The sequence below is a fragment of the Rhinolophus sinicus genome, linkage group LG05 (genome assembly GCF_036562045.2).
Source record: "Rhinolophus sinicus isolate RSC01 linkage group LG05, ASM3656204v1, whole genome shotgun sequence".
Lineage (NCBI taxonomy): Eukaryota > Metazoa > Chordata > Mammalia > Chiroptera > Rhinolophidae > Rhinolophus > Rhinolophus sinicus.
Genome location: NC_133755.1, coordinates 153,739,343 through 153,766,493, shown reverse-complemented (window position 1 = coordinate 153,766,493; position 27,151 = coordinate 153,739,343). Strand labels below are relative to the sequence as shown.

At 34.9% G+C, this 27,151-nt stretch overlaps 1 protein-coding gene across 6 annotated transcripts in view; it reads right to left on the bottom strand.

Moving 5' to 3' along the window:
- Positions 1-27,151, bottom strand: part of LAMA2 (laminin subunit alpha 2) — a 535,718-nt gene that overhangs the window by 320,413 nt on the left and 188,154 nt on the right. For all 6 annotated transcript variants that reach the window (XM_074333565.1, XM_074333563.1, XM_074333566.1 and 3 more), the window contains exon 4: positions 25,643-25,885. In XM_074333565.1, the coding sequence (XP_074189666.1) occupies positions 25,643-25,885 (243 nt within the window). The remainder of the gene's footprint in view (positions 1-25,642; positions 25,886-27,151) is intronic.

The window sequence follows — 27,151 nt, the reverse complement described above, 5'->3', positions numbered from 1 at the left end:
TTTGAGAAACACGAGGATACTGACAAAGAGAAAGAAAAACATTCCCTGATGGCACGATCATCATCAGTTTATACAACTGTAGAGAAGTACACACATATACCACCAACAACCCTATTTCTGCTTCAAGTAAAAACACAAATATGTATGTAGGTCAACAACCAGTGAGTGTTTTAAAATAAGCATCCAGACTTTATAATCCAAATAAGTGCTGTCCTTTCAAAATAAGTATTTTGGGGTACTCGAAGTAGAGTGCACAATATTGCCTTGTCTTCAATCATTTTAATACTCCTTATGTTTTTCATTATTCCTGACATTTTTCTTAAAGTGGTGGGAGGAAGACCATTTAAAACACAACGGTTGTTGGGGAAAAGAAAAATAGGTCATAAAAATTAAAGGTCAGAATAGAAATAGAAAATTTAAGTTGGAAACAGAAGAACATGCAGATGTCAGACCATGCCCACGTATTTCCTCCACCATCCAGAATTCCAGGGCTCCTTTACACTTCAGTATCCTTAAGCATCAACCACAGGAAAATATTGGGGAATATTAAAGATTTGAGAAGGGAACTGGTAACCAAAGATAAATTACTTGACAAATACTCACTATAAAGTCAAATCCTTGTATCCACTGAAGACAACCATTCACCACAGAAAGGATTTTACCAGGTTAATGTCACTTATTAAAAAAAAAAAAGATTAAGAATAAAGTTGTCTAAAATAATATGCTCGACCTTAAACATAATTTATAATTCTGCCTGTTGCTGTTTTCAGTCATTCATATCATTAAAACACAGCAGATTAAATCAATTTCAACACATTATCATTTTAGTTTAAATTCTCATATTTATAAAGTAATATGCTCTATCTTTATATTTTATTGGATGAATTGCTAATAAATTTGTTTCTCTAACTTTGAGAAGCAGAAGAACAATTATGGGTCATTTATAATGTCCTCCTAGCTTGTGAAGTATATTGTGTTTGTATTTCTATGAACACCTGTCTGACAAATTGAAATGCTAATTATGATTTATCTCTTACATGATATCAAATATCCAGACAATAAACATCGATGACTAAATATACTTTTCAGTTTTATCCAGATGTTCCATATCATGTAAGACACCACCTTAGTCTGACATAAAAATAAAATATTTCTTGAGTTCTGGCACATTATAGTGGAGAGGAAACTAATATGAATGATGTGGTGGGTACTTCACTTTTTTCTCAATATTTAAAATTGTACTGGCAGGACTTTTAAAATATCGTAAATGAAACTGTACTCAAAAGTAAATATCTTTCAAAATTGTACAAATAACAAGCAAAAGCCAGAATAAAAAAAACAATTACATAATTTATATCATAACATTTTTTTCTGAGCAAGTCTCTAAATTCAGAGTTTATCCTTCAGATCTTATTTCAAAAATGTGCCATACAATCAAGTGTGATATATACTTGAATGTATGATATGTAAGATCTGATATGACAATTGGGAATGTGGACCTTAAGGGTCATGGGACAATATATGCTGGTTTGCTTGTTTTTGTTTAATGTATAGCAAAGCTTGGGTCTCTCCACACATTTCCTGGAAAACTGTGGTTAAGTTCTTTATGAGCTTGCAGCCCCATCCTCTGATACTGTTTACTTAATAAAATTTTAGGGTTTCATTTATGATTTTGTTTTTTAAGGAGTCAAACAGAATTAGCAAACACTCAGTTGCTTATTATATAAATCATGCCAAGGTCTGAGTGCACGTTTCCCAAAGGATTATTTTCATATCCTGCAACAAAGAGAATATGTAATGCTTACAATGTTCTTGCAAGAAATCTCTCTGTCCAAAACTATGTGTCTGCTCTTTGATTTTGTTACTTCATCTTTCTGAACTCTAAGGGCTGGAGTGCCTTAGGGCTCAGTTCTAGGATTGTTTCTCTTCCTGGTCTTCACCTACTTCTTGGATGATCTTGTGCGATCTCATGGCTTTAAATTCACAGACTGCTATCTTTCAGCAATATTTCTCTTCCAAACTCTAGAATACTATATACCATCTATTCAACTGCACTTAATGATAATTCAATCCTTCTACGGGCTCAGGCCAAAAACTGTTGACTCATGCTTTATTCATCTCATTCTCTCACACCTCAAGGAAAATCCATCAGCAAATCCTCCTGGCAGATCCAATTGGTCAGGAAATCCTATTGGCTCTAGTTATGTATCTTCCATTCAAACACTCTCACTCCCTTCACTGCTGCCACTATGGTCTAAGCCACTATCATTTATCCCCTGAGTGCTATAACAGCCTCCTAACTGTTCTCCTCCTTACACACTCCCTTCCTGTGCTCAGACACCAATGCAACACAGCTGGAGGTGGGGGTGGGGATTGCTTTTTTTGGACTCTTGAAAGTGTTCTAAAATTAGATTGTGATGGTGATTGCACAACTCAGTAAATATACTAACTACAACTAAACTGTACACTTTAAATTTTTGAATTTTGTGGTATGCGAAATATATCTTAATAAGGGTTGTCTTTAAGACTGTGATGGGTCTGAGATTTTAGATTTGACTTTATTTGAAACGTAGCAAGTTAGACTGACATAGTTTCATGGCAGAACATACGAAACTCCTACAACAGGGAAAAGGGACTTTGTCACGCACAGCACAGGAGGAGGGAACATGAGCATCGGCATATTTGATCAGCAGCAGCAAGTCTCGGAGCCTCACTTCCCACAGAGCTACAAAGAGGACCAGCGGACACCTGACTCCAGTGTGTTGTGTCACAGATGAGGAATCTTGAATGTAAGGATCCCAAATCTTTTACTCTAGGCAGTAAGCATGCTTGCCTCCTGACCTGGAGCGAGACACCATCTATATTTTCCAAGGCTGTCAGCAAACCTTCCCTTTGCTTCACAGGCAGGTACTATTTCTACTTGTCAATGCTGTTCACTGTATCAAGAGCCTTTAAATAATAGTCTGGAACAAAGATGATCAGTGCCTCGAGTTTCAAAATTTATAACCAATTTTCCACAGTTTGTCATTGGAATTTAGGCCTAAGCCTTTGGATCTGGTCTATTAACCTAAATATAACTATTATTTCAAGAACACACCACGTGACTTAGATGGTTTTAAGCTGTAATACTTTAAAAATTGGCACTTACGTGCTGATTTTATCATTTATCTTGTTTCACTGTGTTAGGAAGGTATTAATTCCTCATTTTTGCAGATGAGAAAACAGGCTCAGAGAGGTTGAAGAATTTGCCCAAGAGCAAACAAGTAGTGAAATGACAGAGTCTGGGATTCAAGTCCAGTGGGTAACACATGTGGGCGAGCTGGAGCATGCCGGCCCTGGGGGAATGCACTCTGCCACAAATAACTGCTTTGCACCACTGCTGTCCAGCAAACCCGGAGATCATTCAATCCCCACAACAACACAGTTATGGATATTCATATAAGCACCCTGTGGGAAAAATCAGGTGATAAACTTCATATACAATACCACTTCCCAATGTTCTGTCTAGTGCTCTAGGGCCTCCCACCGATTTCCAAAGGCGTGAAGCAATGAAAAGCATGAAGGCATTCTGGGTCAGAGTTCCCTGAGTTCTCACTTTGGACCACAAGTGTTAAAAGGATGTGTTTGTGATTATGAGCACATTTGTACACTGAAGCTCCCCAATGAAATCCAGTTGCCGAGGAGAAACACAGAAATCCATCTATATTGGTACGATCTTAGGCAGAAGCCTTTGACAAACAATATTATAAATGTTGATTGCATAAATGTGCTTAGAAAAAAAAGATTTCCTTCAATATTCTGTTAACTATTTATAAATTATCAGTTAATATGATAGAAGATGTACATAGAATTGAGCCTAAAGTTTTCATAGGGCATTTAGCTACATCCTCAAGGAGAGCCTCAATGGTTTAGGGAATTTGTTGAGTTCTGCTTATTATAAATCTTAAGAAAAGACTAAAACATTCAGTGGTCTCTTTTCACATAATTTTAAGGGTTAGCTATAATTTTGCAAAAAACATCATAATAATGGGCAATAATCACACACTTGATTCTTTTTGTGCTGGTTTAAGCAGTGAACCAGCATAGAATACTTTTTCCTTAATTCAACTGAAGTGATTACCTCAGGAAAGATTTGAGATTTTAGGCAACTCATAAATCTTTAATAGTTCAGTGTCTTAGAAAATTGACTCTGGTTAATTATAGTTATAATTTGAAAGTGTGTTACTCACAATTTGCTACTACCTTATAATTTCTTTGATCCACAGTCTTTTCCATAGTTTTCAGTATATAATCTTCTTAAAACCAATTTATAATGGCATTCAAAGGTCTAATCTAGAGCATGACCAGAAAGATGACTTTATTTTTCTAACCTATAATTTCAGGATTTGAGGTTATTTGTTAGCACCTCCTTCCAGAGCTTCCAGCTTTTACTCCAGGTAGCAGGAGGCTCTGCCAGTTCTAATGTACATAAAGTTCGAGGAGATCTTTGGAATAGCAGATACCCCATTGAAAACACATCGAGATATGATCAAATATAACTAGAATGGAAAGTTGCTAACCCACAGGGATGACTCATGCTAAATTAAAATATTCAAATTAAGTAAAAATGTATGGTAAACAAGAGCATCAAGGAGGTTTGAAATAAAAATTGGAAGTGTATCTGAGATCTTCAAAGCAATAGTAAATATTTTTCTTATTAAATTGGTTAAATCTCCCAATTAACAACCTAGTAGAGAAACTTCCTAAAATGAAAGAAACACAGTGAAGAGAGTGATTCATTTGTTTTTGTAAGTGCTCTGTAAGTAATTATTTTTGAAAATACATCTATCCCAGGACCACCATGGGTAAGGGACAATGGGGAAGGCGTTCTTTGTTTTATACTTAGCAGGGGACTCTAGACTAATATGCATTCCCACCCACTATCACCATACCACACAGGCTGTGCAGTTTCACTTCAGATACTGTTAATCATCTCAGGATTCAAAAAGTCTCCTTGAAAAGTCCAGCTGAAGGGGCACACTGATTCATGTGGCGTAAAATACCCTTGCAATTCAGAAGTGATTTTTTTCATTAAAAGCAATAAGGAAATAGCATGAGAAGACAGTAGGTGCATTTGGATTCTTCTCCAGTGCTCACCTGTACATTTTTCTTTGTATTTTGCCTTTGTTTTAAGTCATAGCAAATGCAATAGCAGAAGATTGTATTGACTCTCAAGGATACTAATTTCCTTAAAGATTTCTCAACCCAATTGGAAGAGACATGCTGAAAAGCCTTAGAAAGATCACTTAATACACAATAAACAAGGCTTTAAACAAAATAACACTGGAGACAAAAGTGAAGTCACCTGTAAAAGAAAGTCTGACTTCTAAGGCCATAAAAATCATATCTAAGATCCAGATATTTTATGGTATACTAATCATTATCTTTAGGTACACACTGTGAAACTATTTCACTTCTCTTGATTTTTGAATCTGAAATCTCATAACATTTTTATTTAGAAAATAATTATACATTTTTAACTGGAATAATATCCTGTAAGTCCAAAGATTTATCAGTCCAATCATCATTTTTTTCACTGTGACAATGTTCCATGGAACAAAGCTTATTTGTTTTATTTCACTTGAATTTGACTTTTCCTTTTATTAATGATAAACTGTAAAACTATACAAATGGTTACATTCTGGAGTTTCACTAATTGTGTTCAGAAATTCCCAAACATTTGAAACTTAATTATCAATTTTACTCTACTTTGTCAATGGTGCATCTCTTATATAGATATTCTTGAGGACGGAGAGAAAGAGAAAGAATGAAATTTTGGATACTTCAATAAGTTATTGTGATTTTTTTTTAACTGTACCAAAATAACTTGGTACAGCTTGTACATTAATTGGATGCATATCTTTCACCTATGGCAAGTACGTGTCAGTACTGTGTATTTGTAGATTACTTTAGAATCTACAGGTGCATGCACATGCAGTATTTTATTTATTGTCACAACAAAGCTGGAGGGTAGAGGAAACAGGAATCTTAAAACAATGATTGATAAGAAAATTGAGCTTCTATGAAGGCACATCAAATGTCACAGAAAAAGTAAAGACTAGAAGATAACAGAGATTATGAGAGGTGAAATTGGGAATTAAACTCTATTTTTGTTGTTTACTCCAAATCCACTGCACTTTTCATTAGACCACACCATGTGTGTAAAATGAGCTCTGTTTTCCAGCCTGATGCCATGCAATAGGTTAACCCATTCATTCGGCTGTTTTCAGGGTACATTTCTTACTTTCTTCATCTTAGACGGCTATCACAATGCAATTCTCTTCATTATCAGATACTTGACAGGGAGTCACACTGATGTTTTTTTCACAGTTAAGGCAAGCAAATTTTAGTTATTGCTCACCTTATCGCTGCTCATGTCAAGATTCCTTCTATATTATACAAGAGTTAAAAATATCCATTCTGTAAAGTCTACATGCTTATACAAATTCATAGGCAGGCTGAGGGTATAAGTTTATGACTGTGGCTAAGTACACAAGCTATAGCATCAGCCGGGTTCAAATCCTGGCTCTGTCATTTATTAGCTGTATGACCTTGGAAAAAGTAATACTGCCCAGCAGTTTCCTCATTTGTAAAATGGGAACAATGATAGTGTCCAATACAAGAAGTTATTGTGAGAGTTTGATGAGTTAAGAGATGCAAAGTACTTAGAATGGCATCTGCCATGTTGCAATGGATCAATAAATGCTTGCTATCATTACTCAAAATGCATGCTGGGAAAATATATTGGTTCTAACCATAGGTCACCTGACAATGCACTTTAGTGTGGCAGTCAGAGAGCTCTCCACTTGGTTAGTAGTCCATATTCTATGTTAATCACACAGAAAATTTCCAGCAACAAAGAATATTCATGGTTAAGTCCCTGCCAAGAAATTCTATCCTTCCGATTTGCCTGTACATTTGACATTGGAGAGTAATATCAAGATGGGCACAGTACACATCTATCCTTGGGGCTCCTTCCTGAGTTAAATAGAGTGTCACAAAATTATGGCACTAAATCAGATTATCATAGTTCCTCATAGACACAAATATCATTATTGAGTGAAAATTTTAAGTTTATATCCTTAGCTTTCTTATGTGGTGTAAATAAATAAATAATTCTGTCCTCTCTACTGGTTATGCTTGGAAGTCTTCTACTTGTTGCTATGTGATGCCTTTACATAAGGACTACATTAAAATTTTCTATGAGAATTAACTGCCAAGAAAACATTTGTCTTGAAAATTTGGAAGCTCTCCTTTGTCAGACAAGGAAACTACATAATTTAACATTTTCCTTTTTTGCTCCAATTGTCTGAAAATTCTGAATTAAATTATTATTGTAGTTCAACTACAATAACTAACTCAATCCAGATGAGCAGTAAATGTGCATGTTTGTTTTATATTTTTGTTGTCAGTTAAAAGTTATGATTCGTTATGTATTCCACTTGGCACTTTTCTTGGAAATAATTGGAGCTATAAAAAAGAATATCTTTTTAATAAACAATGGTAATAAATTCATTTATTTTATCATTTCATTTATTTACTAATCTAACATTGCCTACCATGTTTCCCTGAAAATAAGACGTAGCTGGACCATCATCTCTAATGCATCTTTTGGAGCAAAAATTAATATAAGACCTCGTTTGATATTATATTATATTACATTATACCCAGGCTTATATAATATTGAAATAAAACCAGGCCTTATATTAATTTTTGCTCCAAAAGACGCATTAGAGTTGATGGTCCAGCTACGTCTTATTTTCGTAGAAACACTGTAGGATTATTGAGCATCGACCCTATTAAGTATAAGGAAAAGAATGAAAAACTAAACAAGCTGCAAACCCTCAATTTCTGTAAGGTAATATACAAGCACAGGAAAGAATGTATTTGAGAAAATTATTAGGTTTTCAGAATCAAATGTGAAATCCCTGCTATTAAAATAATTCCTCTGAAACTCTATTAACACATGTTCCTTTGAAACATGCCTTTTAATGTATGGATATAAAATGAAGCTAATTTTTTTAACAAAAATATTTTAAAAATCATACAATAAATGAAAAACCTTTTACATCAATTGCCTTGGTTCCAGACATATCCATCCCAATAACACTCAAGAGATTTTGGAACCGTTTAGAGCTGTAATCACAACCTTCAGTACATTCCGTTGACTAACTCAACATTATAAAATTTTGTCTTTGAAGGTGAATGACTTTGGAGGGAAAATGAGTAAAAATCATTTAGAGCCAAAGCTGGTTAATAAGTCAATGATATAAAAACAACAAACTCCAAGAAATTCCAAAACATTTGGAACAGCATTTCATTCATGATAGTGAACATAGGACTCTTTTATCTGTGCCACCACAATAGCGTGGGCTTAAAGATATTTTCTTAGTATGTGGGTTCCAAAGCATTGCTTAAAATTCAAGTTACTTTGTAAGTACATGGTATAGCCTGTGCTATAGAAGCTCAGAAAGGAAGTATTCTCTGGTTTCCTCTCTAAATGTCTTTTGATTCCTTCCTGATCCTTCCATTCATAGAGCAAGTTTTTAAAAGACAAAATTCAGTTGCAGCTCTCAAAAACCTTGCAAAATCTTCAAACTGCTATTAGCATACATAAAAGCCCTAGGAGGTCAGCAAAAAAATAAAATAAAAAAAAATAAAATTGAAATTGTATTGTGAATACACAGAAATAAATGATTGCAACAGCTGCCATTTATTGAGTCCCCGCCTTTAGTCACATATTTTATATAAATCGTCTCATTTAATACGACCGATGTTCAAAGACATGTATTTATACTTCTCCATTTTGAGATAAGAAAACGACTTCAAAGAGTCATCCAAGGTTATATAGCTATTGACTGCCAGGCCAAGATTCCAAACCAAGCCTGATTTCAAAGGCTCGTACACTGAACAACACCACCTGTTACCATTCAAAAGTCTTCCTTCTGGATAGAGCTCAACCATTTCTGCCATGGGAAAAGCTGGTAGAAAACAAAATAGATTGACAGGACTTTGTATTAAACATGCTTTGTGTTTCCTCGGGAATTTTAGAGGCTGTTACACTCACTTAAGCATGTCTGTTTGAAATGAATAAACAGCAACTGGGAAAAATATATTTCTTACAGAAGTATTCTATATGCATCAGATTAAAACAACAACAACAACAACAACAGAAAACAAATCTCAATTCCAGATGTTAACATAAAATTATCCACATGCTACAAAATGATCCTCCAGAACACCAGGGGCAAAAGAAAACCAAACTGAAAATTAATTTCAAAAGAGAAATCAAAGTGGAGACATCGATTTGGTTTTGTGCTAAGTTACAGGAGACTGGTTATTTCTTAGCTTTTTAGAAAGTGCTCTCTTAAATGATGGCATATGGTTGCAAAATTAAGTTTGTTCTGACTTGAGAAATGAATGCACTGCCTGAAGGACAATATTTTGGGGACCCTTCAGCATTGTGCTTATGTGCCATTTTTGGGTTGAAACGTATGGATCTCTTAGATACATCAAAGGAAGAGAGACAAAATAAAAATTACCGTCATGCAAATATATTTTGCCTATTGATATTCTTATGCGGATGTTTAAACTTGAATCCAAAATAACTGATTAACTTTTTGTCCTTTACTTTCCTGGGAGTTTGCCCATAAATGAATGACAAATGCAAATACTACAAAATTCTAAGGTGTTAGCCTCCTGTTAGAAAAATTGAAAGCTAGCTGGTTCATTAATCAGGATGGTCAAACTAGGTAAGTTCCTCTTTCAACTCCCAGGCAAGAATAATCTGATTTGGCTGTAGGCCTGGAAGACCTTACACATATGTTTATGTGATGTAAACTGAGGAGTGGGGACATGCAAAAAGGAGTAAGTTATGGTCTCCTTTCTCATGGAACTCAATAGCTTTTAACAATGCCTAGTAAACAGTAGCATCTTTCAACTATGCAATGATCTATGAAAAGACAGTGGGAAAAAATTTTATATTAAATGACTGCGTATAAAATATGGAGATAATTTTAAAAGCAAATACAGAAAAAATCTTTACCTAATCTTCATTCTTGTTATCTGATTTAAAAACAAACAAGCAAGAGGTATTTGTATTCTTACCTCTAGAAACATCCTTTTGTAATTTTCCTTTAGGAAATTGTATGAGCTATAATCATATCACTGGGAACTAAGAAAAGTTCATTGAGTTGTGAGTCTTTGATTGTTCTTTAACCTTTCAGTCTTCTAATAAGATCACTTGTTTACTTCTCTTTCTGCAGCTGTGAGTTCTGGACAGAGTCATGGTGACATTATTTTTCAAAATAACCCCAAATCCTCATTCCAGACCAGAATATCAAAGCATTGTTTGGTTTGGCATATATTTTACTGATTGCTCTTGACCTAATTATTTTATACCTTTTGTCCTTGACTTATATTTACCTTATGCTTTACAAATCCCCTATTTATATTAATATTTATATATATATATTAGTATATATACATAAATATATATACTAATACACATATATGTGTGTGTGTGTGTTTATATATATATATATATATATATATATATATATATATATATATATATCTATCTATCTATCTATCTATCTATCTTCCCTCCTTGGAGTGCCTCAGAGACAACTTGTGAGCTTTGCAAATTTTAGCAGAATGACTCTGCAGGTAAGAAGATAAGTATAAACACATTATATTATACACACAGACGTATAATACACATGAATATCCTATATTTAATTATTTAATTATTTGATCTGCTCCCAATTTTGGAGTCTAACGTGCCTGGAGATACTGTTCACTAGTTTAAAACAAATTTTACTGTCATCTGAAGCACTGACATCAGTTCCTCTCCACATTCTGCCTTGTTTCCTCTTTTGATAAACATCTCATGTGCCTGCAAAACGACCTGTGCTATTTTCAGAAAGGAAAGTTAGGTACCAATTGAGCTATTTTTCCAGGCCTGGGATAAAATGCCCTGAACCATTTCTCCTCTCAGCCTTTCTGCAGGCCTTACCCAGGGCAGGGCTGATCATGACTCACATTCTAAACTCCCCTCCCTGGGCTGCCTCGGACATAACTAGTGAGCCTTGGCAAATTGTAGCAGAGTGGCTCTGTGGGTCAGGAGATGAGTAGAAACACACTACATTACCAGGACACCATTTCTCCCAAATTAGGACATTTTGCTGTTGTAATGATTTGGATTCCTAAGAACATTATTTGCAATTCTCTGTCCAAGTTTAGATACTCTTTCAGTGGTCACAGAGAGGTGTTATTTGTTTGCTTGTTTGTTTGCCTATATTTAACATCACCCATGTAAATAGTTTAGCCTTGTTAGCTAGCATCAGTTGCTTAGTGGGATTAATTAATAGAGACTATATCATAACACCCATACGAGACAATGTAAGTGCTGACAAAATGGATGACTTTGCTTTGGCTTTTCTATCTACACTGCCATCAGTTCTTTCTATCAGTTCTCTGATGCTTTCAGCTAGCCACTGTGGCAAGTAAAATGTGTGTGCTTTCCTTAGCATGGAGCCTAGCAACTAAAGTACACACATCTTCCAGCTGGACTGCTTCATCTGTGACAATAACTTAGAAATCAAACATTATCCTGTGCTTGTTGAAGGGGATTGTTAAAAAGTCACGTTTCAGTGGAAAGACTGATAAAAATACTAGGCAAAAACAAGGGGCTGAAACATTGCAAGTCTTGCTAAAGAGTGAACTCCACATTACATGAGACTTGTTAGGAAAGAACTACAGAACAAAATACATTTTATAAACTAAAGCAAAAAAAAAAATGCTTTCACTCCTTATGCTGATAAACATCCTTATTATTTTAACAAGCATTTAGCCATAATTGTTGTACAGGGAAAGAATTCTGTTCCCCTAAAATCTATTTCAGTGACATGTTTTTGCAAGGCAGGTGTTTAAGTTTTGTTTTTGGTTTTTTCCCTAAGTGTAAGCTTAAAATTGAATTTTCTCATTCTAAAGCTGTTTTATAGCTCAATACAGACAGACTCCCTACTCAATTTACTCAGATATTCAGTAGCTGAAGTAATCATAATGAGTCAAAGCAACTGCTATGAAAACAACTTATCTCCCATCACTCTTTCTCACATTTTCTCTGTGGCAACCCTGCAATTCCCAAGACAGGTCGCTGCCATTCTCTCTCTCTCTCTCCCAACACTTTTCTATGCTAGGCATGCCTTTACTACTTTGTCCAAGACTCCAAGGTGTTTTTTCTGTTTTATTTAATCTCTTAGCTGATCCTTCCAAAAGATAATGTCTTTTATTCCCTGCACCTAAGACAGCATTTACCACCTAAGTGGTGATCAGTATTTGTTAATGGGGAAAACAAAGGCAATGTTGAAGAGTACTCATTGGCTACATAAACCCATCAAATGTATTCATAACATAAATCACTTGATGGTTGAATTAAAACTGTATCCCAGCCATAGTTTTTATGTCCTATCTTTTTGGTAATGCATTTGCTTTGCAGCAATTAATGTGCGAGTTACTCTACTGCAGTTAATTCAACACCAAAGTTTATCTTGTTATCAGATAAATGGAAGCAAAACACAAAATTGTAAGAAAGAGCAAAATGTTTTTCATTCACTGATAAAAAGAACACATGTAGAGAAAATGAGAAAAGCAAACTTAAATCAATACCATGTTTTTTTTTCTTCAAAAAACAATAGAGGTTTTTGTTTTGTTTTGTTTTTTCCCTTAACATAATCTTTATTAATTTTTACCACTAGTCTTTCAGTAAGTAATTCACCCTGAAAAGAATAGTGGGTAACGGCTCTACATAGGATGCCAGGTTTAAAAACATTTGAAATGCCTCTAAGAAGGTGGCAACTGTCATTCCATCTACACATGATGATGCAGCACATCTAAGGGTACTGGAATGTGTTTGTATAGACACAGGTATACACACACATGCTTTACACACTATAAGCCAAAACAACTGTTCCCAAACTTATTACTCGTAACCAATACTTTCAACTTCCACATAGCTCCCCATGGCACCATATGTAATACCTGATTTTTCATATGAAAATGCTATTTGCTATTCTCCCTGATACCAAAAATGAAATAAATGCCATTGTGACTCATTTTTAGCTTAATATTCACCATATTACTAACACAGTAAAGAAAGACCTTCACATAATAACTTATATAAAGTATTGTTTCGGTGAAGGAATTTGATTTTCCTTTAAAGGTTTTGCTAAAAGAATGTGTACATGTGAGGTTATGTTTGGGACAGTTTAAATTTCTACAAGTATTTCTATTCATGCTTTGGCACATATTAGTCTAAACCATATGAAACTACATTGACTGAAAATAGTCAAATAATTGGCAGTTTCATATAGTTCAACTCAATAATAGGCTTGGTTTTAGAAGGCGCTTATCTGTTGAATAAGAAAATAATTCTTATTACTGAATGAAGTTGAAGAACAAATTTACACAAGGGGAATGTAATTTTCTAACCTGTAATCTTTCCAGGGTTGCCATTCTCCTTTGCAGAATGAGTATCATAGGATTTTTGCTACCCATGATTAGAATTTAAATTGTATGTCTTATGTGATTCCCAGGTAGCAGAATCCAGTGAAGTTATTCATTTACGTATTTCCACTGAAAATATTTGGCTGCAGTTGGTCTGCCACAGTGCAAAATCATACACATCCTCAGGCTAGAATGCTTTGCTATAGATTTTTTCCCAGTTTTCATTCCATAGCAGGGAACCTAGTAAAGCAGCTCCTGACATCTTTTTAAGTTTGCTTGTAAAATGTAATCATAACTATTCTACTCCTGGGTTACTTGTCTCAAGGACTTTTGATGATAGCTTTAGTGTTGAAATAGTTTCCCTAAGGATCAGCAGCTTATATTAATAGCTTCAGATCCTTTGTTGTGTTTTCAAGTATACTTCTGCAATAAAGATAATGTACATAATATAATCTTTAGAGTGTGAGACTGATTAATTGACACCCTCAGGTTTTTCCCAGTAGAGAATGTGGGTGGCACTTAATTATCCACACAATGTCACACAGCCTTTGTGACCAAGAGTAAATACACATTTAGAAGATGTTGGATTGGACATAAGGGGTTCAGTTTATGAAGTGGGATGACTATGAGATTTGCCATTAGAAGATTTCTTGAACTGGACCTGGACCAGAGATTAATTTTGAACATTTACCATTATGTACCACAAACAAGTTATTTAACCTCCATCTGTAAAATGAGAATGATAAATGTTTCGGCTCTAAGTTGTCTCCAAGGCTTTGGTGATAATCAGGTAAAAGTGTGTGTGACAAGTGCTTTGTAACTGACGAAGTTCCATACACAAAATGGTCATTGCCGATATTATTGATAATAATTATAATAGTTAATCCACTGATCGTCTTCCTCTCCATCAGATTCTCATCTTAACTAAGAGGCTGGTAATGTGGAAAAAATGATAAGACAACATCAAATACAGTATGACCAGCAATTCTACCACGGAATACGGAATGTTTGCTCAAAGCTGCAGATTTGATTGTAGAATCACAAGATGAGTTTCAATGGTCTTAAATGCCTCACACTTTATCCAGTGTATTTAATCCTTTTTTCCCCTCTTTCTGTACACAACAAATATGATCCCTGCTTCATAATTTTATAATCTCAATATGCTTTAGAATTGAGACCCAAATAACTGACAATTTATAATTCCCAGTTCAGAGAGCTTTAATATAGGCTTTCTCGAGGATAAGTTGCAGTGAGTATAACAAGTAGAACTTGGTTTATCCGGCTTTCTTGAGATCCTTCTATAAGGTACTAGCATAAATAAATGCCTGTGTACCAAGTGTCTCTACAATACTTATGTGGAAGAAAAACATTATTGGATGTTTAAGCTAAAGACTCTATATAATATTAAATCTTATTTCATCTTCTGCAGATTTCCTTACACAATAGTGATTTTAACACTGACCAAAAGTGGAGTGTACGAAAATACAGTACTCTTCATAGAAAAAATACCCACCATAAAAAATGAAATCTGAAAATTATTCAGATCAAAACTGACAAAATATTGAAGACATGTCCAAAACACTAACAGATTAGTAAACCTAAGAGTATAGGAAGCTATCTTTTCTGACATTGGGATAGATGATGTCCAGACAGTTCAGATAGGATTTTACCTAAATAATTAATTAACAATAAAGGCAATGTGAAAAAATTACCATGAGCCAAAAAAACAAAACAAAACAAAACAAAAAACCCACAAATTTTTAAAGTTTGATGGAACAAAAAAATGTATTTACCTGGATCTTTACTTAATATTCTTAATAAAATTAATTTTGAGATGGGGAATTACTATATGTCTGCCAAACGTAATATTTTATATAATTGTCTATAGTTTGCAGAAATATTTCTTAGAAGTCATTTAAAACTTTGTGTTCTACAACCTCTCTTGTAATATGCATAAAACGGGTAACTATTTCCAAACATATGTATTTTATTATTTAAACAATAAAAGTACAAAATAAGCTAAAAATAAAAAGATCAAAAATGATGTAAAAATACCTTAAAATTAATCTATGATAAAATTGATGAAACAAGAAAAAGTTATTTGAGAAGTAAAAATCAGATTTGAAAGAAATGAAGACAAAAAAAAAATTCTGACAAGTATATAACACAATTGGAACCCATCTAATACTAAAAAAAAAATCATGTCTGTGTCTATATCTACCTCTCTATCTCTCTACCTACCAATGACAGTGTGGAAAATAATGTAAATCATTTCCCAGAATAAAGTTTGAAGAAGAAAAAAATATATGATAAATGTAATTATACCAAGGCAAAACTCTTAAAATCAGAAATTAAAGATCATTAAAAAGGTAAAAAAAAAATAAATAAAAATAAGCAAGAAAAATAAAAGTGTTAAAGAAATAAGAAAGTAAAAATTTTAAACTACTATATTTTAAAAAGAAGTAATTTACCCATCAAAACCAAAAAAAAAAAGGTGAAGTTTTTCTTGACCTAAAATATTAAAAAGTTAAGTCCTGATAAGCTAAAAAAAAAGGGGGGGGGGCAGCCATCATCCAATCCAGGTCTGTGCAAGGTCATGCAGAGAGAAAGCCTGCTAGGAGATAGGGAATCCCAGGCTTGTGGTCACCAGCAGATTTTCCAGAACACCCCAGACACAGAAGAAAAGCTAGTTGGTCTTGTGGCTTTCTGGTGCTTGGATGACACACTGGATTCAAACCATAGCTCCAAAAATTACTAGCTATGGAACTCCAGGGAAGTCATTTGATCTGTCTGTACCATCTTTCTCTCAACTATGATATGAGACAAGTGTTAGTACATATGAGCTTGTACTTGTAAACTCTTAGGTTAGTGCGTGCCTTAAAACAAGCGTGCAATGAATGTAAGCTATTAATACTATTATCTTCCTGGCCCAGGGCTAACGCATATCAGCACTTAGACCCTCATCTATTCCTTCTGGCCCTTTGAATTTCAGCAAGCTCATGTTTTTTTGCTTTGCTTATTCCTTCAGTCATGTTTAGTAACCCTGTCTCCCCTAGTGTTGTTCCCACAAAACAGTATGGCATGCCTCTGCCCCCTGCACTCAATCCTTTCTAAGTCAGCTCAGTCATACCTCAACAAGGGGTAGGCTTAAGCCAATATTAGCTATTGATCTAAAAAATTTGCTCTCATATTATATAGGTTACAAGGAGACATTGCCATAAATGCCCTAATTCAATCGTCATTATAATCATGTGAATTGGCTGTGGTATGCATTGGATAGTTTACTCATCGGTCCAAGAGCCACGGTTAACCAGCAGCAGAGCTACATCTGAAAGCCAAATCTACTGAACACCATGCAAGAGCGCAAGCTGTGCCTTTGTGCCTTCTTCCACAAGCCTGCATTTCCATACACAGCTTCACAGAAGCTTACCCTTCTGTTCCATTTTACTAGATTCTGGTAGATCCTATCCCATTACACGAAGATAATCAGGCCTTAAACATTGGTGTTATCTCCTCAAGATTTCATTCTTCTTTGTTTTTTCTGGCCTGCATGATTTTTCAACAATGTTGTAGTAATGTAATGAGGATTTACTGACACTTTCTAGGCACAATATTGTTGGGGGTGGTGGGAGTTTATAAACTGATCAACAGAAAGGAGGAATACAATCTTCTTAATTTAATCTTTATTTTATTACAACAATGTGCTTTTGAAATACAGTACCACAAACACCTTCAAGGAATTATGGATTTTATATGTGTGTAATTCCAAAATATTTCACGTGCTCTGTGTATTCCAACTGAGTCAAAAGATTCTGTTTATTGGAGGATGGCATGTCAACCTCATTGCAATGAGGCACATTCATGTTGTGGTTCCAGGTACTAACTGGCCCTGTGTTGGTCAGTGTGAGAATTATTTTTAGAGAAAGGAAGTCTAAAACCTCAAATGATTATTTTCCTTAATCTCTATTCAAAGCCAATGCAAATTAGTGATACTTTGCTGCTGCTTCTTCCTAAAGGTGAAACTCCATTCCTTTCCATTCCTGCACGTCCACATAAACTCACACATCCAATCATGCTATATACCCTTAACAATATTACTTCAAAGAAGGATCTCGGAAACATTTTTTAATACAGTGTTGGGCTTGTTTCTTCATTCTCCAGTATTTGCAATTCTAAGGATCACCATAATGTCAGATAATAAAAAGAGGAAGAAAATATTCTATCTGTATATATAAAATTCTGTCACATAGGAAATCAAAATAATATCAAAGCTCTACATAAAATTTACAGGAAAAAAAAGGTGTCTTCAAGAATTAATGATGTTTTCTCCAGGAAATTTTATACAAGCCTGCCATGTATCAGAAGCAGAATCAAAGCTGACTCAAAGTTCCATTTGAGTTGTAGTCAAAGAGAATGGGAAGTGTCATGGTAAGAAGGAAAGGAAATCACATGCAAATAACTTAAAGTTGCTTGAGGAAATTGAAGCAAAAATTACTATGGCAACCATGAATATTTAGTTAGCAGTCTAGTGACAATCTGAAGAAATTAAAAGGACTAACCCCAGTCACAGAAAGGGGGGAATCTCACATAACAAAAACATTTATTATGATTTTAGTTCTAAGACCCCTAAAACAGTGCCATCTATACAGTCCTATCCCTGTCAATATTGTTAATGTGATTCTCTTTTCTCAGCCACATCTTCAATCATTGATAACCTAGTCACAGCTCAAAGTTTATTTATTCAACTCAAACCCATCCAGAGATTCAGTCCTCCAAAGCCGATCATGTTTCCTGACAGAAAAATGTTAGTCCCCTTCTTCAGTTAGAAGTAGCTAGATTGACTGATTTCCTTTCCCTAAATAACTGATGATGTGTTCTCCAGAGTTTGGGAAGGCTGAAAATATCTGAATAATAAGCTGGGAGTAGAGACATCAAAATCACCAGGAGTATATTGTTTAAAATACACATAGAGTTTCCCGAGCTTTTCCCAAATCTATTGAATTAAAAGTCTTACTCCCAGAACAGCTATCTTTCAAATGCCCTCTGTGATTTCTAAGTACAGCCACAGTTTACAAGGAACCATGGCTGCAAGCACAGCTCTCAGTGGTGCCCCCAAGTGGCAGTTCTTGTTAGCAGTTCTCAATAGCATCTTGGGGCAACAGTTTTGAGCAAAGGCAGGGAGCATTGGGATGATTGCAGCTCTTGATGGAGTTGGCTCCCTGTAGCACTGCTGGAGAGGTATGTGTTTGTAGCTGTTCCTATCAAAGCTTTTCTCTTTGGCCGGCCTCAAAGTAATGGAGACCCCCATGAGGTCTGTTGCTTCAAACCCTGCAACTGCTATTTGGGAGGCCTGGATCATTCTCTCAAAGCAAGGCAAAGCAGTGTCCCTGGTGAGCTGTCTCTTGGCATTGAGGATACAAAATTGCCTTTCTAAAATGAACGTCTTTGAAGGCTCCTGCTCAATGCCTCCTTCTGTTTGCAAGCTGGATAACAACATACTGGGTCATACTATTACCCCTGCAGTGTCCTCCATTTTCCCTCCTTTGTCAGGCCCTGAGATGTGATTATCTCATAGATCTGAGTGAACTTCTCTTCTCCCTTTGGGTTGCAAGCCCAGGATGCTAGACTGCAGGAGTAATCTCTTTCTTGGGAGTAGTTAAACTTAGTTATCTAGGGGACTGTGTACTGGTCTAAAACACACTTCTGGTGAATCCACATGATTAACATTTGTTGATCTCTTGAAGGCGATGTGTGGGGCAGAGAAAGAGCCAAACCAGAGAGTGGAGGGAAAAAAGTGGCGGTGCCTGGAGCAACAAATAAAGCTGAAGAAATAACCAGAGGGGATGCTGTTAAGATTCATGAGACCAAAAGAAAAAGCTAAATGGTCTTCAAAGATGATGATACGAACAGAGGGCAGTATTAAAGTTTGGATACAGAGGTTGAAATCAAGGGCTATGATATTCTCTAACAGATCAATGATGAATTTACCTAAAGTATCTTTTAGCTCTAAAATTATGCACATTACACCTAAAATATAACATTTTAGAGTGTTCTCAAAGTTTTGGCACGTCTCCAAAAGCTTCCAGACAAATGAATATGTAATAACCTTAGACTCAATAGATTTGATGTTAAACACAGAAGATTATTTTCTTTTAATGTTCTATGCCTATAACATAAAGATTATTGCTTGATTAGTGTGTTATAACTGAGACATGGTGCTTTCATAAAAACCTTGTTTCATGGGTGGACCTTTAAAATACTCTACACATATTTCTCTTATTCTCTGACTTAAATTTACATTTAAAGAGTAATGTGAAGGGCTGGAAGCAAATAATCATTCAGCGTTTAATCAAAAATATATATTTCAAATCGTGGTGAATTTTTAGACATTGTTGTCTACAATCAAAACCTATTTGGACGCACAATAAGACATTTAAACTAATAAAAAAAGAAAAAGATAATTGATATAGATATAAAAATAAATATGAGTGATGCAGTGGGCAAGCTGTTTCATCGTTGGGGTATTCTTCCTTCAAACACAGAAGCTCAGTCTAATCACAGGAAAACATCAGGCAAATGCAAAGTAACTAATCCGCTACAAAAAACCTAGCCAGTACTCTGCAAAGTGATCAAGGTCATGAGACACAAGAGAAGATTAAGAAATTGTCACAGATTAGAGGAGACTAAGGAGACACAATAACTAAATGAAATATAGCATCCCAAATTGAATCCCAAACAGAAAAAAAGACATTAATGATAACCTGAATGAAACCGAAACATATCTGAGATTTAGACAACAGTCAAGTATCAATGTTAATATTTTAGTTTTGACAGATGCATGATGGCTATGTAAGATATTATCTTTAGTGTGAGCTGGGTAAAGGGGACATAAGGGTTCATTGTACTCTTCTTACATTTATGTAAATTTAACAAAATTCCAAAATATAAATTTTTTTAAAAAGTGCATACGAGACTTACGCATTTATATGCTTCAGTTTATACTAGATTGTATACTTAGTGCCAATACTCTCAATGATAACGACTAGACCAACTGGACGAAATATATAAAAACTTTTATTTAAAGCCATCTGACAGCAATCAAAAGGGTAAAGAATCACCTTCTCAAGGAGAAGAAAGACGTCTGAAGAGGTAATCTGTGTATTGTGACAGCTTTTGTCCTGTGGGTATTTCCCTGTCCAGAAGATATGGCTGAGAGACTGAGCAGTGCTTTGGACAGACGTGCTGTGTATTCATGTGCCACAGAGCAATATTTCAGTCCATGACAGACCACATATATGACGGGGTCCCATAAGATTATAAAGGAGCTGAAAAACTGCCATGGCCTAGTGACATCATAGCCATCATCACATCATAGTACAACACGTCACTCACATATATGGGGCGATGCTGGTGTAAACAAACCTACTGTGTGGCCAGTCGTATAAAATTAGAGCACATACAATATATACAGTACAGAATAGTTGATAATGATAATAAACAACTATGTTACTGGTTTATGTATTTACTGTACTATGCATTGTATTATTATTTTAGAGGGCATTATTTCTATGTATAAAAAAGTTTGCTGTAAAACAGTATGCCATGTTACACTGGTAGCAACCTCATACATCTCCTGTTTACCTCTCTTGATTACATCATTTAATGTTGTGCTTGATTTATTCTTGTTTTATTTGTTTGCCCTTTGCACAGTAACATGCTATACAGGCATGTAGCCTAAGATCCATAGCCTCTGTGTGTAGTAGGCTATATCATCTAGGTTTGTGTAAGTGTATTCTATGATATTTGCACCACGATGAAATTGCCTAACAAAGCCTTTCTCATAATGCATACCTGTTGTTAAGTGGCACATGACTGTACTAGGATGACAAAAGTTGGACTCCAGCACTATAAGGGGGAGGACTTTGATAAGTCCCACACACTTTGGTTTGGACTCCAAAGACAGAAATCCTAGAAATGAAGGTAAACTGGAATAAAAGCAGCTGTCACTGGATTACAGCACAGTTTTGAGTCAACTAAGTGTCCCAGAAATAAGAATCCTAGAAACTGGATTAGGATTATCCATATTGCCATTGCTTGACAGCAGCATAAAATAATAATAATAATAATAATAATAATATGACAATATCATCTCAGGCCTCAAATTACTTCTATACAGTTTTTCACATACAATTTCTGTTATGCAAAAATAATCAGGAATGATAGGCTATAAAACAGCATAAAAAGAATCAGCAAATGAAACAGAAATATATCCACAAAGACTAGACACTAGAATTGTCAAATTAAAAACTTAAATAATTATTACTTTATGCTTGAGATGAAAAATAAAATGTTAAATATTTAAATGTAAATTTATTATTAAATTAAAATTGTAATAGATATATAAAATTTCAATATAAAACTTGGTACTAAACTACTTGAAAATAAACCAAAGAAAAATTCTAGAACCAAAAAAAAGTAATAAATGAAATTAAAAATCCTATGAATAGTTTCAATAGCAAATTTCACATAGCTGAAGAGAAAATTAGTAAACTGGAAATAAACCGGAAGAAAATACCTAGAATAAACAACAGAAAGCTAAAAGGATGAGCATATACAAAAGAGAGTGTACGATACATAGTGTGTACAGTTCCAAATCATTTTCATTGTATTTATAGAGGAGAGAGAATTGGGAAGGGACAATATTTGGAGAGCTAATGGCTCAAATATTTCCTGAACTAATGAAAGATATTTCTCTAAAGATATGCTAACCAAATAATTCACAATCCTGAAAATAAAAATAAATAAATAAATAATCCATAGCAGCCCTGCCCAATAAAACTTTATGCAATGATATAAATGTTCTATTCTGTGCAATCCAATGCAGTAACTGCTAGTCACATGTGGCTATTGAGCACTTTAAAATGTGGCTATGCAACTGAGGACTTCAATTTTAGTTTAATTTTAATTAATTAAAATTTTAATTAAATAACCACATATGGCTAGTGACTATTGTATTGGGCAGTGCAGACTTGGAGCATCACAATAAAACTACTGAAAAAGACAAAGATAAATATATTTAAAGAAATCAGAGAAAGACACTACAAACGACCTTTTCTATATAAACAATGGAAACCAGAAGGTAATAAAATGTGCCAGAAGTAAATAACTATAAATCTACCATTCTATACCCAATAAAAATATACTGTAACAATGGAGGTTAATTCTGTTATATGCTTAGTTTAACCCATAGGCCATACTGGAGATAAATTTGTATGTTGGTCTTGAAACTTCTGAGATACTAAGAATTGTTTCTGGTTTTCCTGTGTTCTGAGAAGTCACCTACTAAATTTGGCTCTTTTGTCTCCCCAGCATAGGATTTACTGCTTTCTGTATACACTATTGTTGTAGTGTTTATACTGTCACTTTCCATTTACTAGTTTATATGTTTGTTTCTCTTGACTGTCACTTCTCTGGGAAGTTTTGAACATAGCACATAATAATAGCATTTCAAATGGTATCCAAAAGTGTATTATTTTAAAACTAAAAGTTAATCATACTAAGATTTATTTCACAGTCACTTGTCAGTTAAATATTGGAAAGAGGCATTCAAAAATTTTAGAATAATCCCACATGTTATATTGTGGGCAATATCTAAAATTACATTACTTTAGAATGGAAAGACGCATTAGGACAATTTATATATTAAATTATTTCATGTAGTAAAGAAATTCAAACTCAGAGAGATTAAATGGCCTGCCAAATGTCCCACAAAAACTACAATCAGAACCCCATCTTCTAATATCACATACATTCTTCTGTATCATGATATTTCAAAACTAGGACTCTTTCTATTTACACTGCATTCAGCATTTCCATATCTACTCTAAACCGTTACTGAATTTATCAATCACCATATTTATTTTTAAATCAATGCCCAGTCTTTACTAAGGTAAACACTAACCTGGGAGTCAGGAAACTGGATTCTTATCTCAGTTTTGTTACCATTTGAGTTGGAAATCTTGGTGAATATCCCCTACCTTCGCTGCACCTGTTTACTCCAAAAAGTACTATGTTTCACAGTGTAAGCTATATAAAATGAAGCAGATATTCTAGGTGAGGTCTGGACTTAACTATTATTTTAAAATACTATCATTTTACTTAAAATATTTTGAATTGCTTTCTGTTTCACCCGCTTTCCTATAAGACAGAAATAGACATTAAAAAAAAAAAAAAAAGCAAGTCACAGAGAAAGATAAGTTATTCTTAATGGTCATTATCAATGAGTATTTTTGGTTAATGTCTAAGAGTGAAAACAATATATAGCCAGTTAAACAAACAAAAACCTATTTGTTCCATGTTGAACAAACATCTATTTGTTCCATGTTGATAGGTTAACATGGTCTAAAAGGATGAAAAATCACCATCAATGCAGAAACAGCATGCTTTGGGATATGCACATAACTTGAGTTATATATCTATCTAGGTACATTTTTATATTATTCAACTAATTTCTGAATTGGACCTTTTTTTAAAAGTAAAGGATAGCTTTATAAATATTAGATAATTATTAGTTCTGGGTAAACACTGGATCCAGGAGAAAAATAATAAAAATCCAACTCAAATATGTTTTGTCCATACTCCCTCCCTACTCCCATATCCTCAGGCCACTCTGGCCAGGAATTGGAAGGCAGCTATGCTCACCACTATACCACCAAAGCTCTCTCTGGCCAGGAATTGGATATCTCTGGGCACAAAGCAAGTTGAACAGCTGTTTGACTCACTGTGCTTGACTACTTGTCATTTAGTAGATTGAGACTTCTGCTGAGAGCACCATTTGGAATTGTTTTCCCCAAAACTGATATGTTTTAAACATGGAATATGAAATATAGTGAGACACTGGGATACACTCATAGAATAATAGTGCCAAAAGACAGTGTGATCGATTTATGTCAAACATCTAACTTTCTCCCAGAAGTGTTTAAGCAGATAACCCTACATTGGCTGAGGAGGGCATGATAGAATATAAATACGGGTTTTCCAGAAATGTGACTATAAAAGCGATACTATGTTCAGGTGTGTGGACTATTGAGGAGAAAATATCAGACATGAGTATAAATAGAGATGTACACAAGCAGGTAGGACAAAAGGAGCTAGGCCACATATACTAAAGAGAGACAAACTAAGGCAATATAATTAGAGAATCCAAGTGAGCCACTAAGTCAAAGTTTGGGTATTTGAGAGGAGACTAACAGTGATAATAATAATTACACAAAAGTTATTAGTTCAGCAGCAACAACAAAAATAATGTTTACAGAGTACATGGATGTTAGCCCTGCTCTAATGCTTTAGATATATTAATTTATTTAATCTTCTTGACAATCATATGAAGAACTGAGATTATTGTTCACATTTTACAGGAGACAAAACTGAGGCACAGAGAATTTAAGTCATGGTTCAACACACTGCTGATAACAAACAGGTTAAGCCATGGTTTAAATCTGTTATTTAAATAAAGCCAATGAATGAATCTAAAATCTTAATCACAGAATAAAAGATGTTACAGAGAAATGGAACACTTTTGAATTAAGCATGTAATAAGCAAATCCTGACCAAAGAAAATGAACCCCACCGTAGCCCTGTGTGGTGAGAGCAGAAAAACATACAAAGAATTCCCTCTAATTTAGGTCCTTGTGTGAATTATTTTTATTCCCAAATTCATCTTTTTTTGTCCCCATCTTCAGACCAGAGTAGACACAACTAAGACTTCCTTTAAGGTCTCAATCCTTCTCCAATCATTGCAAACTCTTATTGTCAGAAAAGTTTCTTTATACGTAAAATTAATCATTGACTTTCCAATTTAAACCCATTTCCTCTTCTCTGATCTTTATTGGAAATGGGAGATACATACTAGATGAAGGTAGTTAAAATTCTAATCACCTGGGTTTTTCCCTTTCAGTTAATAACTCATTTAAATGTACTTCTGCTAAACCCTATTTTAAAGTCTCCCTGACACCAATTACTGATATATTCACGTCTTTCTGACAGCCCTATTTTGCCTTCGTAAATGTACTTATGGTGACTTTTCCCATCTTACCTCTCCATTTTCTAAGGGGTGTATCTTGGAATAAAATGAAGTGCAGATGACCTCATCGTCTTTGGCATATGATGGAGGTCCAGTGCGGGGATAAATATTGTAGAGGGTCAGGCACTCTGCATCTGTCACAGCATGATACTGCCAGGGCTTGTATTCAACATCATCAAGTGAGCGTTCCAAAATCCAGTTTCCAGGCCGAGGAGAGTTAGCTGCTTTCACTATCACATATGCAATCTGGAACACCTGTAGAAGAGTCACAACAACGTGCACCTTTGAATTCCAAAGTATTTTCACCATTTTATATCAAATGTACGGCTTAATGCTACAATACATTTTATTTCAGATTTTATTCCAAACTCTTTATGTTCTCTGAAATGATTTTATTGTTACGTGTTAATATTTAATACCTTTTTGAGAAGATTCGATGTTTCATTTTGACAGCCATGTCTTTAAAAGAAATGGGTTAAGATTTGATTTCAGTTCTCTAACAACTCATTGACATCATCTCACCTAATTTTTAAAAGTTCCATTATAAACATGATTATCTAAAGCAGGGGTGTCCAAAGTGTGGCTCGTGGGCCAACTGCAGCCCGCAATCCATTTTTTATTGGCCTGCAGCAAATTCCAAAAATATATTTAGTTTACTTAAATAAATCAGGTGAGGCAATACGTACTTCACCTCGAGTGAGTGGCCCGGCTGTTTGTGTATTTTACTGCATATGGTCCTTGGTAAAAAACGTTGAAAAAAGTTTGGACATCCCTGACCTAAAGCATTCAAGACATACCAATTTACTCATCTTACTGTGTTAGTATAAAGTATGAGTTAGAAATTCCATGTGTGCATGATAGTGCTCGAGGGTTTAGAAAATACGCTTATTTATATTACCTAAACCTCTGAAAATTAACACTTAGGTGGACTTAGTGTGGTGCAGCAAAAACAACATAGGGTTTTGGAGACACATTCCTGTGTTCTAATTGTGGCCTCAGCATTTATGTGACCTTGGGCAGATTATTTTACTTTTCTAACTCTTAGCTTCCTTTTCTGTAAATTAGGGTCAATAATAAGTATTCAACTGAGAGACAATTTGGATTAAGTGAAATAATGTGTGCAAAGTGCCTGGCAAAGGACTTGGCAATGAATAATAAATGTCATTTCCTCTATACCCCCAAACAGAAAATAATGGAGGAGAACTTCTAATATAGCAGACAACTGACTAAAACTGAAACATATTAAACGAAGGGTTTCTGTACCTTCGCTACAGGAGGTAAATGTGTTTTAAAAAGGGGGGTGGGGGCCAGCCCGGTGGCTCAGGCGGTTAGAGCTCCGTGCTCCTAACTCCGAAGGCTGCCAGTTCGATTCCCACATGGGCCAGTGGGCTCTCAACCACAAGGTTGCCAGTTCAATTCCTCAAGTCCCGCCAGGGATGGTGGGCTCTGCCCCTGCAACTAGCAACGGCAACTGGACCTGGAGCTGAGCTGCACCCTCCACAACTAAGACTGAAAGAACAA